The sequence below is a fragment of the Callorhinus ursinus genome, unplaced genomic scaffold (assembly GCF_003265705.2).
Source record: "Callorhinus ursinus isolate GAN/ISIS: 27379988/994484 unplaced genomic scaffold, GSC_fseal_2.0 scaffold17, whole genome shotgun sequence".
Lineage (NCBI taxonomy): Eukaryota > Metazoa > Chordata > Mammalia > Carnivora > Otariidae > Callorhinus > Callorhinus ursinus.
The window spans coordinates 14,258,884-14,273,889 of NW_027397079.1; the positions used below are offsets into that span (position 1 = coordinate 14,258,884).

The 15,006-nt window shown below is 39.8% G+C and overlaps 1 protein-coding gene across 4 annotated transcripts in view; it reads left to right on the forward strand.

Annotated features, from left to right (window-relative positions):
• The window catches only part of TENM3 (teneurin transmembrane protein 3), a 1,496,942-nt gene that overhangs the window by 1,407,852 nt on the left and 74,084 nt on the right, over positions 1 to 15,006 (forward strand). For all 4 annotated transcript variants that reach the window (XM_073902279.1, XM_073902283.1, XM_073902281.1 and 1 more), the window contains 3 exons: positions 3,876 to 3,902; positions 5,470 to 5,487; positions 6,398 to 6,544. In XM_073902279.1, the coding sequence (XP_073758380.1) occupies positions 3,876 to 3,902; positions 5,470 to 5,487; positions 6,398 to 6,544 (192 nt within the window). The remainder of the gene's footprint in view (positions 1 to 3,875; positions 3,903 to 5,469; positions 5,488 to 6,397; positions 6,545 to 15,006) is intronic.

A 15,006-nucleotide genomic window follows, 5' to 3' on the forward strand; every position in this document is an offset into this window, starting at 1 on the left:
TGGGTGCCCATAATTTTGATAGATCAGCAGATGAGGCACCAACATGTAGGTAGACTTTCCGTTGCTCTTCCTTTCTAGTGTACTCATTAGGAATTAAAAACCGTTCAAGACTAAATATGAGCAAAGTCCCTCCTACGGGACCTTAGACTCCAGATCCTTCCTACAGGGTACAGATGAGAGTAGATCATTTTGTGTCTACCTCCACCCATCTTCCCCAAAACACAGAGGGGAAAATACGATCATTAGGGGCTTTGAATAAAGAAATTATTCTTTTTAAAAAGAAACATCTGGGGGTAGTGTGTGAAAAGGATACAGTACTTCTCATTTGCTTGGGTGATACTGGAGGCCTCTGGGCTATTCATATGATAAAAATATTCTTGATGGCCCAGACCTTTCTTCCACATCTGCAATTGCACCGAATCTTTGCCCACATGAACCAGCAAGTAGGCCAGGAACCTCCAAACCCATGGGCTTGAAACCCGAGCAGTCATTTCATCTGTTACCTTCTAGAGATGACTGTATCTGAATGTATTTTGAAAGAGAGGCAACACAAACCAAGAATTAGCTCTGACGTTTAAAAGACACTCAACTGCATTCTGCCATTTAAGTTAGGTCCACCTGGCCATTCCCAAGGAAGACATCTAAGAGACAGTAGAACTACCCTCTGGCTTTGTAGCTATCTACTTAAATTCATGTTAGGTCAGGAATAATTGCAAAGTACTTCTGAGTAAGAAGAGGCATCATGACAGAGACGGTGCCCCTGCACACACTGTCTGTCCCTCCTCAGTCTCTCCATCTGTACTCACTGTATCAACTGTGTTTATATCATAGGGTTGTGGGGAAGATAAAGTGAAAGCCCAATAGAGAGGGCTGAGAGCAGTATCTGACACAAAGTGAATCTTTATTATTTTCAGGGAGTAGAGCTGGGATCAGAGTACTTTAGGCGTGTCCCCTACATTCTTCTGAATCTGGTCTGGACCTGGACCAAAGCTAGAAATTTGGGGATCATTAATACATCAGCCGGGTGCTCACAGTCTGCAATTTATAGGACCAGAGCCCATGGAAGAGCTGAAACCACAGACAGCATTTTGTGTCTGTAAGCATGCGTGCATTGTGTCGGGGGGCGGGGGGGTGGGGGTGGAGTCCGTGGCTCTCACCACTTTTCTGAGACGTGAGACCCCAGAAGAATTAAGAATCACTGTCTTACAGGAAATACGGTAATTCTCACCCCCTGTGTCCCACGCGGGTCTTTTTAAAAGATAAAGAACTGAAACTCCAGGGAGAGTGTTTTATGAATACATTTTCCTGGAGAATAGTTTTAAGAGGTTCCATCTTATACATCTAGCACTGATGTTTATAAGAGTTTTCTTCAATAAAGCAAATTTAAAACTTTTGGTGAGTAGATCTAATAGGAAGGATTTTGTTTTTGTGTCAGAGCACACAGTTTTCAAAGCAGTTTTTTTGCAACTTAATGTGCATTTCAGCCATTGTTAGGTATATTAATTTTTAAATATACTGTATTATTTTTACGATTATTGTTCCTAATGGCTTCTTGCAACATGCCTGCATTTTTCTGATAATTTCCTGTAGTGGCTTATGTAATGATGTTTTTATTGTCGCATTATTATTTTTAATAATTATTTGAACCTCATATATCGATATCTCCTTTTAGCATCTTTATTATTTAGAACGAGGCTTTTGTGGGATTGTCAGAAATTTTCATCTTCGAGGACAAAATATACGTGGTGGATTTTACCCCTTTCTGTCTTGGTTTGAAACTATCAGCCTCAAAAAAAAAAAAAAAGAAAAGAAAAGAAACTGTCAGCCTCACAGTTATTTCCTATGATATAAAATGCAAATGACAAATCTTGGTATCTTTTCTCAGTATGGATCCTGTTCTTATGGTTGGTTTTAACTGTTTGCAACATTTGTGTTAAATATTTTTAATATCTAAAGTGTTATATAACTTTAAATTATAAAATTGACCTGTTGTATATTTGAACTATATTTGCTAATTTCATCTCCACTTTTGTTTGTTCTTTTGACCCAGTGACAAACCTACCTTTACCTGTAATCAGTCCACTGTTTTGTATAATTGATTCTGTTTGCTAAAATAATAGAATTGGCTGGATTATAAATAATCCATTCCTCCTTTAAAACTACTAATCCAGATCAGAATTAATTGCATTCCTTATTTTGGTTGTGTTAACCGAAGTGGACCATACATAAAAGCAAAAGACTGTCCAACTAAGATCTGCGTGATTAATTTTTATAAATTAAGAATTCCTTCAAAAATACTACCCTGTCTGAATCAGAAACTCCAGAATTTTTAAACAAGGCACTTTGTTTACGTTTAGATCATCAGTTGAGCTATTATGAGTCTCTAGTATATTATATAATGTCCGCAAGGGATCATTGAGAAATCATATGCATGATGTTATACAATAGTACACTTTTATTTTAACATCTGAAAATAGAATTATTTTCATTAAGTTCTCATTTCAGAGTCATACCTACTAGGAGTGTTTCTTCACCTTAATTTCCCCTGCAATATATTGTCAATTAGTTATAAACACTTATGTTTAAATGCAATTCAAAAGCCTCTAATGGAATCCTGTGGCAACGTGAAGAATCCTTTTATATATCCACAGTACGGATGTGTCAGAAGCATTTATGGTTTTGTTTATGCACATGACAGAACTACCAGATCTGAGTGGCTCGACTGGAAGTTAGAGTTTAAATCATTCTGTTAGGAGTTCGGCTATCACTTGCATGTGTCAGTAATGAAAAATCATCAACATAAGCATCTTTGAAAAGCAACTTTAGATCATTAAAGATGTATGAATTTTGACAAAGCAAGAAGATTTCAGACTTATTAAGAATATATTACGTCTCTATGCTGAGTGAAGGGAGAGAGGTGTGTATGCCTCCGTTCAAGAGGAAAGGTGTAGCCAAATTGTAACCTCATGAAAGATTAAATGGACAGGTACAGTAAAAGACTTCAGGCTTAATCCTGACTGTTCCTACAGAGCTTCTGTGAGAAACAGAGCTGTTCCAGGACGAATCCTGAAAAGAAACAGGATCTTAGGAGAGTCTGTATTTCGTAATAGACTACATATGCGATACACCACTGTCCATCCGACATGTAGTCAAGGGCCACGGGGTAGTCATTCTCTATAGAGTTTACACATGCCTTTTTCATACTATATTAAGTTTGCTCCATTTGCTCAAAGATTCTCAATTACTTCCTTTTTTTCTTATTTACTAGACATTAAAGTTTGATAATATATAAATACACAAGTGGCTCAAGACAGAAGGTGAGGGCAGCAGGATTTCAGTGGGTTTATCTCTCAGGTTGAAGAAAGCCAGCATCAGAACACACATAAATGGTTCCTCCACAGCTTCTGTGTTGTCCTTTTTGCCCTGACCCGTGCAACCCTTACAAAACTACTTTGTTAAAAGCAAACGCTTAAAAATTAGCATTATTTTGTTTGTTTATTTGTAATTCTCATCGGCCTAAATTTCGCAATTTCTTTAGTAAAAAGAATTGATTCCATTTGTTCTACTTAGCTATTAAAGTATAATCTCCAGAAGGATCCGGGTGGGTGCATTCCAGGTAATCTGTGAAAGGTAGTGTTAGTTTACCTGCACACTTCTCTTGAAAATGCTGAGTATTTCCTGGAATCATGACCACACTTACTGAAACATGAATATATTGCAGTTTTAGAAGATAATGAAGTGCATCTCTGTCGTGTGATGTGAGTCTCATGTTAGCTAGAGCTACTCGATTTGCATGTGAATTCTGAAAATTTCCTTGTCCCATGTGACACTTCTGAAATGTCTGTCTGTTCTTTTTTCCTTTTTAATTTCTCAAGCTCACTATTTGGATAAGATAGTTAAAGGTACTGTATACTTGCACTTTGTTGACATATCTACATATATATCTATATATAACCGTGTATCAGACTGTACTAGGTATGAAAATAGACTGTTTCTCATGCATATTTTTGTAAATTATAAATCAGGCTTACATTATGTGAAATGCCTTGGATTTAAAGTATTGAGACTTCAGTGTCCGTGTCTCATTTTTATAATTTTGGGTTATCACAGATCTCATTCCTATGTAAAAGCATTAGTTTTCACGGGAACCAAAAACTGAAGATAACAGTACATTTGCTGTTTTTTGTTTGTTTTCTTTTCTTTTGCCTTAAGGTCTTCATTGTTGGCAATTCAGCTAATGAGCTTTAAATTCTGTCTTGAAGAATCACAAATGCTCACTCTCTTATCACAGAATAAGAAATTGTCAATCTAAAGAAGATTCTGGCTAATATATGTTGAGAGAAGTCTCATTTATCCTTATATGGAAACTTCTTTGGCTTCTTCTAAATGTTTCAAAATATACGTGATATCATAATTTCCATTCTGTTATTTTCTGAAAAAACGACAAAATTACAGTGCATTCTGCCAAACAGAAATGATAACGTTGCTCAGCAGAAAACAGCAGATTCTCGTCTCTTCAGTTCTCGTAGAAATAGGTGGAAAATATTTTTTCAGAAGAGAAAATTCCCTCTCCCTTTCTCCTCAGATTACCTATTTTCTATTCCTTGTTTGTGCTTTTCATTAGAATATGAAAATATTCATGGCAATATCCAGGCTTTCATATAATAACTCTTATGTGCATGCAGTCAGCTGATGCACCTCTTCTTCAGTGGGGCAATTAAATCTTTCTTTTTCGTTAAAAACAAAACAAAAAACATCCGGAAGGAAAACTGACTTTTTTAGATATTGGAAATCCATAGATACAGATGATAATTGTCTAGGAGAAAAGAAGCAGCAAAATTAATCTTCTCCTAACCTGATGGTATCCATACGTATAATTTCATTTTCTCCTGCCACAAGAGACTGTCAAGATAGTCTTCTTTCTCTTAGCTCTCATCTTAAGAGACAGAACGTCTCTTTGAGATATTTTCATTTCAAGTTCCACAGTGGAGGAGGGGAAGCCAGTATATGAATAATTCTTTTAAAATGACATAAAATAAACATCTTTAAACAGATTGTTCCCTTAAATTTTGTCACTGAAACAAGAGTAGCATTCTAATTATAAGAAGCTGGATAACCCCCATGCTCTAGCAAGTATTTTTGGCTAGTATGTATTTTATGGTCAAATTATAAATAATTCTGTCCAAAGAGATCTGATCAATAGCTAATTATTCTTAACAATTTTGGAGCATCTATATCCTTGTTTCTGCCAGTGTCACATCACACTCATAGACAAGAACACCAAACTCTACCTAAGTGTCCATCCTCATAAACAGATCATGTTGGCCGCATGCCAGATATCATCAGTAGGAAGTGGCAAAAAATTGTTTTTTTTTTAATGTCATGTTAGACTGAAACAATTATAGATTTTGGATATATTAAATTATTTTAATTGTTTCCCAAATTTTCCCTCCTTGCCCATAAAAGCAGACAAGATAGGATATAAAGGTAACAGCATAAAAGCCTTAGGGAGATTGTCACAAAATACCACTCTTCGCTCTCTGTCTTGAAGCACGTCACTACCGTGTTTTTGTTCAGTCTATCAATGTTTTATTGTGGTCCTTATGGTATTTCATTTTGTCCGTCCTAAGTAATCAAATATGCACAGCTATTACATTTAGTTGGAAATCCTGTCGGTCCTGTCCCATCCGTATGCAGCCTGAATCCTGATGTTTGTTAGAATAGATGCTAAGCTGCTTCACTATTTCCTGGGCTTTGCTTATTCTGTGAAAAGGAATGTACTCTTGGCATAAAGTATAGTCATCAAGACTGGCCTATACTTTGTGCAGTTATTTAATGCACTGTAATTTCACATGAATGTACAGCAACTCTGAGGCCAGATAAAATTAATGTTGTCTTTTTAACATCGTTCACATCCTCATACCTACTTTCATGCTTTTGAATTTAGAGGGAATTTTTTAAAGCAACAAGGTGCTTTAAGAAGGCATGTCCTAATGAGTAGCCGATAATGTCTACAACGGATTAAAAATCTATACCAGGGATTCTGAAATTGTCTTGTCGAGATGCTTTTTCACACCGTACGGTCAACCTTGTTGCTTTGCTAAAGGGGGAAAAAAAGTTAATTTTGTCTGGCCTGCGGCTAGTTAGTGGATCGTTGCATATATTTCTGTCCTGCACAGGTAAGTGGTGTCTCAAGGGTCAGGCCAATCAAAGATGCCACTTGGGTAAGAATTAGATTCCTTAGAGACTGTTGCTGTTTCTATCCATGTGCAATTACAGTATTTGTGCTGTTTACAAAGGCCTGTTCCCACTAAGTGTCCCTTATCTGTTTATTTTAGGTGCAAAAACTTTCAATACTCAAGTCACTTGTGTTTTCCTTCTTTGTCTCCTTTGATAGAGGGTTGTCCTGGGCTGTGCAACAGCAATGGAAGATGTACACTGGACCAAAACGGCTGGCATTGTGTTTGCCAGCCAGGGTGGAGAGGAGCAGGCTGCGATGTAGCCATGGAGACTCTCTGCACAGACAGCAAGGACAATGAAGGAGGTAAGAAATGCTGAGTGTGAAAACAAGTGTGTGCCAGAGCACAGGCTTATAAGTTACATAGCTCTCTGGTGCCAAAAAAATCAGATCCCCATAGATGAGATTGATTGAAAAATGTATGAGTGCTGATGCAGTGATTTTGCTCCCTATTTTCCCCGAAACAAATGCAAGATTATTATCATTCAGGGAAAAGGCAAGGTAACCAAGCTACTGTATAATGTCCATTGTTCCCCATCGCTTTTCCTGATCTCCAGATGACGATTCTCCTCATCACGGTATATACGGCCCTGTGAATTGGGAGCTCTAAAGCAATATTTTAATAACTAAACATTCCAAAAGTTGCAGGGCATTTCCCAAGCTCTTCTGAAAAAAGGCACGGGTGGAAAAAAATAAAACAGTAAAGAAAACAGCCTACTTGAAGCTGTACTCCCGGTGTCTGTCTATCCTAAACTTCACAGCCTGCTAAAAGATTGTGATATTCCACCCAGCGCAGGCCCTTGGTTAAGAAGTAATTCTTTACCCTGTTCGCATTTTCATTTCAAAGAATAAAGAGTGAGAGCCGGTGATTTCTTCTCCAGTGATGAAATGGGTGTCCCCGATAGCTGCTTGGTTTTGGCGTACCTTTGGGGCTGAGTTTTTAGAAGGGATTTAGTTCCTCTCTGGGCCCCTGTGGCCACCTGCTCTGTGCATGAGGATGTGTTTCCTCAGCCCCTCCTTCGTTCCCCCTGCTCTCTGGGAATGTCCACAGGAGCAGTAGTGTTGGGGAAGAGTGCAGATCTTCACTTTACCTTGCACCTGTGTGACTTTACAGTTGCTTCATCTGTGACATAGGAACAAAAGAGTTTTTGAAAGGGCTGAGAGAATGCAGGTACTTAATACAGTGCCAGGCACATAGTTATGTCATCAGTAGGAGCTGCTATGACTCCCGTTTTCCTTTTGCTGTCGTCTCGGCTAGCTGAAATTCACAGGAGGGTGTCAGGGAAGATGAACAGTCTTTTCTTTCCTACATAGTGTGGATCTAACTACTGTTCTTTGGGAAGCAGAGGGACTAGAGCCGACCCGCAGCCTCCCCTTTGTCAGCTCCCCAACGCACATGCGCACATACTACGCGCACATGCGCACGCACACGCGCGCGCGCAAGTGAGAGCACGCACACACGGACGCGCATGCGCACCCTAGCCCATGCCTACCGCCATTCTCAAACCAGATGTCATTTGTGTCTCGTCCTCCGGACGGCGGGCTGCCATTCTCACTTTTAGTTTCTAGCTAAGTGTTCAGTTTTCCCTGTTTTTTTTTTTTTAACTTGGGCTCTCGAGAAACCTGAGCCAAAGCTTCTCTTCCTTCTCGTCCTGATAGATACGGTGGTCCTTAGCCCTCAAACCTTTTCCTGCCTAGTGATACCTTGTTGTCTCAACTTTCTCTTAACGGCGCGCTTTGTAAAAATGGCAGCATTAATCCTCTCCGACCACAGCCCAGATGGCAGCTTTCCTCATTGCTTTTCCCCAAGAAGCCTCTGTCCCATTGTTTTCTATTGCCTAGGGAAGAAAGGGAGCTTCTTTCCCTCCTTGATCGTATATTCCAGATTTTGTCTTCTAAAGGAGAGTACATTGAGGTGGTTACAGACTCTCTCAGAGGGAAAACGACGGCAGGGCCAGGTCTGCAGAGACATGGCAGAGTAATTTAGGGACTAATCAACTCTTTAGTGTTGTTATCAGCTAAGGAGGTTTTTCCCTTGCCCCAAACTTTATCAGCTGTGAATTGGCCTGTTCCCCCTTTGTTTATTCTTATTAGCATGAAACTATGCTATCTCTAGGCTTCCGTCTCCAAGGGGAAATCTGAGCTAATAGAAGACCTCCTGTGGATTCTTTACTTATTTCATATTAATAATTTCTATTCTTGTCCTAACCTGATTTTGTTGATCTTCTGAGAAGGAAACTCAATGCCAGCTTTATTATACCCTGAGATCATAACCTGGCTGCCTTATAACCTAAGCTAGAGGGTTGTTTGGACTTAAGCATGGACTGTGTGAATAAAGACAATATTTTCCACACCAAACCCCAAATCAAGGCATATAATCTGGCAATTAAGGCTATCATTGGCATCATATGAGGTCAGTAGAGCAGAATGTTTAAAATAAGGCCCGTACCTGAAATTTCATGACATACACTAACTTGTGCTGATATAGACCCATTGTTCAAAGTAAGTTTGTTATCAAATGGTGAATTTGCCAGAAAGTAGCTAAGTAGTTTAACATGTTAAGTGAGTAAGGAGGAAGAACAATTGAAGAGATTGGCTTGGCTCTAACCAGCATGTCATAAAAACAGCTAGTAGTCCAGTCTGAGCAACATTGTACAACACAATCTTTGTTTAAAAAAATAAAAGAACAAAGAAGGTTGCTTACTATCCCCAGACCTGAAGAAGATACATTAAAAATTTTTAGAAAAGACAACATATTTGGGGAAATAATCATATTTTTTCTTAGACCAAGCATCTTCCTTCCCCCCCCTAAAATGTACTTTTCTTTACCAAATCCAGCTTGCCCCATCTCCACTAAGACTACAGATCCTCAACATCTAAATCTCATTAAATAGGTGTTCCTCTTTGCCCATGGAGTCCCATTTCCCCTTTATGTCTCTAAAATGTGTAAGAAAAGACAGTCTTACGAGGGAATTCTTTAGGAGGCACAGAAGGAAGAAGCTACCATTAAAATGGATTGGGGGAATTTATCTGTAGCCACTCCCTTGACACCCACACAGTCATAAGAAATGAATCTCCTGTTCATGAGATGGACTTCAAACTGTGGACCGTGTTCCTTTAAGGCTCAAATAACACTTGTCATGCACTCAGGGTCACCACCATTTCAGAACTAAGGGCAGTCTGTAAAAGCCACAGTAAAAGCCCTGACAAAGATCCCCACTCTGTATGGAATCAACCAGTTGCCTCCCCAAACTGCTTCTCGAATCTAGCTCCAGGTATCAAACAGAGGCTGTTGGAGCAGATCCTCTGGACAAAGGCAGGCAGTGGAATAGACGATTTTTAAATCACGCAGCGGAAGTGAGAAATGAATAGTCGCTGGACCAGGTAATTGTGTATAACATCTCCCAACAGAGCATGGAGACGCTTTGGGAGCAACCTCCCCATATCCTGCCCTAGTTGAGAAAACTTTCAGGGCAAAGAATGAGCGGTGCATGCCTAGCCTTGGCTTCTAAATAATTCTTCTTCAACTCTTTCCGCACCTACAGAGTCAGCCTCCCTCTGGGCTGAGCCATTTTCCCGTTCATATCCCAGAACTCACTCTGATGGTGAAGTTGCTAAGATCAGCAAAAAGGCAAGTGAAGAGCTGGGAACCGGTCACCATTAAGTGCAGTGTGACCAGGACTGGGGTGTCAGACCGTGAGCCTCTGCTGCCTCATTTTGTAGCTACTCGAGTGTCCCCCTCAGTCAGCTTCTGAAAATGGCCCCATCTGTCTCACAGCTACTCTACCGCAGGCTTCAGCTTCCCCTCCACAAGGATATCCCTTGCGTTTGTTATTCTCACCAGGAGAGACTCTTTGGTGGCGCATGATAGAAATTCCACTCAGCCGGTCTTAAGCTTTTAAAAGAGAAAACCTTATTAGCTTATATAACTGAAAAATTCAGAAATAGCTGCACCTAGGTGTTTAAACAATGGTAACAGAAATCTGGGTTAATTCTTCTGTCAGCTCTGCCTTATTCCGCATTGGCACCATTCTTTGACTGTCTCTTCCTCAGAATGACCCCCCAGCAGCTCTGGCTTTTACATCACACCGCATAATAACCCCCGTACAAGGAGACAACCTTTCTCAATGGTTACAGGAGGCCTGGGTCTGAGCCTGACCTCGTCCCCTCGCCAAAGGAAAATTGACATTCTCTCACCAGAACAAAGGGGTATGGATGCTGCATAGGCAGAAAAACAGATTCAACTATGGGAATATTAATAGCTGTCCACAGCATTTAGTTTTAGTATACCCAGGGAATATACTCCATTAACTATTTCATATAGCTCATAGGCTTTTGTTACTCTCAGGAGAAATTCTTCTTCTATTCTTTATTTCCCTCTTTCTCCCAGAATTATAGCCTTCTCACATGAGAACAAGAAAAGCAGTGCCGAGCCTCGATATGCTGTCCATGCCCCAGGTTGACAAAGCACTCTCCAGTTCTCCCTGCATACTTTTATGAGAATCCTTGTTTTTAACCTAGCATACCCACTGAGAATCTCATTCAGTAGAGGATTTCTTGATTTTAAATAGTTCCCCATATGGTGGCCCCACTATGCAAACATCAAAATGCAAAAGCTTGCCAGAGGCAATTCTACCTTTATAGCAACTTAAGATACTCATTAACAAGACAGTTTCTTGGGGCACCTGGGTGGCTCAGTTGGTTGAGCATCCAACTCTTGATCTCAGCTCAGGTCTTGATCTCAGGGTTGTGAGTTCAAGCCCCGCATTGGGCGTGGAGCCTACTTAAAAAAAAATTTTTAAATAAATAAATAAACAAGATGATTTCTGCAAAATATGTTATCATTGTTACCATGTTCCCATCTTCCTAGTTAAGAGTTCCTTTGACATCTTGCTTCCCCTGTCTGGTCCTCCAGTGGATAGCTCCCCTGTGGGTTCTTAAGGCATGGGACTCAAGCCCTCTCTTAGAGATTGGGTGGTTGAGGACACAAAAATACTAGCCTTTATATGTAAGAATAGGGGCATGCCAAAATACAATGCCAGGTGTGATCCATCTTACTTGTAATTAGATAGTTACTTTTTTGCCCTTCAGAAGTATTAGTTTGTGGGAATATGTCAGGAAGATGGACCTAGAACAGGCTTTTTTTTTTTTTAAGTGGAGGCTGATGATAATGGAGAGGAAAGCACAATTCAATTGAGGTTATTCAGAAATTAGAAAGATAAAAACAGTCAGGAGAGAGAGGGAGACAGAACACAAACAGAAGTTTCAGACTGCAAGAAAATGTGGGAGTGCACTAGCAGTAAAACCCAGAAGTGGAAAAATGAATGAAATGTTAATGTAAGCAGCATATTGAGTATGGCGAGTGGGCAGGGCCATCTAAGTTTGGAGATTACCAGATGAAAATAAGGAAATGTTTGAAAATAGATTCCTTAAAAAGTCCTAGCAGGAAGATGGGACTACTGTGTTCTCCAAACACATATTAAAATAAAATTTAAATAAATAAAATAGAGAGTACCAGAACTGGGAAGAAAGGGGGGATGGCTTAAAAAATGAAGGAGAAGAAGAGGAAAAAAGCAAAAAGAAGGGAGGGAGGAAAGAAGGAAATTAGGAAGAAAGGAGGGAAGAAGGAAAAGAGAAAAGAAAAAAAGGATTATAGGAGATCATAAGTACTTCCCGAGAAAAGATTCCAGATATCAGAACATAGGAGTGGCACTCAGAGTCTCCAAGCATTCAGATATATTTTCCTGGTAGATCATAATCTGGGGGGAAAATTACAAGTTTGAAAGACTCTACCAGCTCCGCCTTTAGGGGAGAGACTCGGGCTCGTCTGAACCCTTTTGCTCTGCACAGAATTTTTAGAGCAGTGTCAATTGCATTCGAGGAACGAGAAGTCCAGCTCGTGCTGTCCGACACAAGGCACCCCAGTAGTTGCCCAATAGTATACAAGGAACACGGGGGTTTACCGCTATACTGGAATAAGCTCTAGGGGGAGAGAAAAATCAGAGCCACACAGGCTGGAACTAAAAGTCCTCCCTATAATTTACAGCCAGTACCAGTAGCTCCTACTTCAGGTTTCGGACTATAGAAATGGGCGGGACTCGGGACGTCTTCAGAAACAGGTCTCCTTGATGCACGTGTCTCCACCTTAAGAACCTCTGTATTAATGGCGAGAGTTAGAAGTAGTAACCACAGTGTACAATGAGTGCGTTCGCATTGTCAAAGAGTTAACTGCTGTCAACGACTTGCTGTGCATATTTCTGCTCCTCCTCCAGTGAATTTATAGGCACATTTATGTTTTTAAACTTAAGTGCGATAGGTGCTGTTCGAAATTTGATTCTGCCAAAGAATCTATCTTTTTAGAGATTTTTTTCAAGCCAGTACATAGAGGTCTACCTCGTTCTTTATAATAGAAACCCAGACGTAGTCATTAATTTTACCACTACTACATTAATAATAATTATTAGTAATAACCTAGTTGTTTCTTTTTTTTCTTTTCTTGCTCTTAGTGTAAAGACAAATATGTAGTGTGTCTCTGTGTCTCTCTGTGTGTGTATCTGCATATAAATCCTTCTGTGAATGTACAAGTATTTCTTTTGGGCAGATTTTAAGAAGTGAAATTCCTAGGTTAAGGGGTACTTAAATTTTTAAATTTCATAGCCAAATCGCCTTGCAGTGGGTTTTGCCACTTGTACGTCATCAGTACAAGAGTGTTTATTTTCTCCATGTCTATAGTCTGTACATAATCATCATACACAAACAAAATTGCCCAACAAGTGAAAAGTAGGAATGTTGTCTGATGGGTGAAAACGATTCCATTTTTATTGTTTTAATTCGCATTTCTCTAATTACTGATTCAGTTGGTGATCCGTATACATGCTTCTTGGCCATTTGTATTTCTTCTTTTGCTAATTATTTATTTCTCTTGCCCATTTTTTCCCTATCAGTGGCTTGATTTTCCTTTCTAATTTTTAGGACTTCTTTGTATATGCTACTTATTAATTCTCTGTTAGGCGTATTGCAGGTATTTTATCCCAGGTTTTCACTTCTCTTTTAACTTTCTGAAGGTGTCTTTCATCATGTAGCAGTTTCCATTGATATGAGGTCAATTCTGATGAGGTGTATCTTTTCACGAACTCTGGGTTGTGTGTCTTCAAAAACAGATAGGGCCTTTTCCCTTTGTAAGATTATACATCGTGTTTCATATCATTTCTTCTAATGCTTTTTTAAAATTGTGTGGATTGGTTAATGTCAAATTAATCAGAACATTTAAAAAATAACTGTTCGGGTGAAAAAGAAACCAGAATTCAAGGGTGAGCATAGTATTGAGGGTTGGAGAAGGGTAAGAAAAGAAAACCAAGAGGGTGTCTCTGCTGCACCTTTAAGACATCATTTTGATCTGTTTCAATCTAATTGTCTCTAGGAACTGAATCCATTCTTCCATTCTTTCAGCAAATACATTGTATGCTGACTTGGTGCCAAGAAGTGCACTAGATAACTGCGGATACAGTGGCGAACTCAGCTCTCAAGGAGCTTCCTGAGCCATTGCCTGAGCTGCTGGCTTAAGGAATGGGGAGTGGGGATGGGGGTCCAGGGAGTAGGGAGCTAGAGAGCAGACCAGAGGTCTCCGGGCAGTGGAAAACAATAATGGTGAAAGCTTTTAAAAGCCCCACAGTAAGGAGTTCTGACTACTCAGAAGGCAGTAGAGGACGTATTTGAGCTAGGAAGTGAAGTCATCAGATCTGATTTCTGCAAAGATGACTCTGATGGAGGTGTAGAGGATGAATAGTGGGGACAAGGCGGGAACCCAGGAAACCAAACCATCGTAGAGATCTCCTCGAGAGATGACCATGGTGGCCTGAAGGGCGTTTTCCGTGAAATGGAAAGAAAGAGACTGATTGAAGAGATATTTGGGGTGAAGGAAAGAAGGACCTGGTAATTGATTAGGTGCAGAGAAAAAGGAAGAGAGGAGTCAAGGATGACCCTCAGGTCTCTACTTTGAGAGACTGGACGGGTGGATGATGGACCATTCATCGAAATAGGAAATAACAGAAGAAAACAGCGTGTTTAGAGGAGATTCAATATGCTGTGTTTTAGATCCACTAAGTTGTTGCTGCCCGTGTAATATCCAGATGGAAATATCTAGAAGGCAGTTTGTGGATTTGAAGTGCAGAAGAATGATCAGCCTGAAGACATATGTGAACATAGAGACACACACACAAAAAAAAGAAAACAAGAAGAGTCAGAAAGCCAAACATGATTCCAATTCAGTAATAAATGAATTTCATGCGTATCACAGAATGGTGACTTTAAGAAGTAATGAAAGGTATACCTACACCCTTTGAAAATTCTGAAGTCTACAGATAAATTATTCTATCAGAATTTCTATCTGTACCTCTAATTTGGAATGGGGGAGAGGGCCTTCCAAATACTGTGGGGAAGGGTGGTGGACATTAATTATCTTTTGAGTAAAAAAGGAAAATTCATTGAAAGGAAATTCATGACTTTTTATCCAGTCAGTAAACCAAGGTTTTGAAAAACAGGTTCAGGTATCCATAGCTACTTAAAAGGAGCAAGTGAGTTTTGACAAGCAGATCAAAGCCAGCATAGGAGTAACCTAGGAGAAGACCTGGAGTCAGAAGTTTTAATAATCTGGCAAAATATGCATTGTGCAAATTTGCCAGAAACAATGTCAGGAATGATCAGAAGATCCAAGGAAATCGAGCAGGGTAGAAACATTAAAGCAAGACCGGAGGCTTGCAAGCTATGAC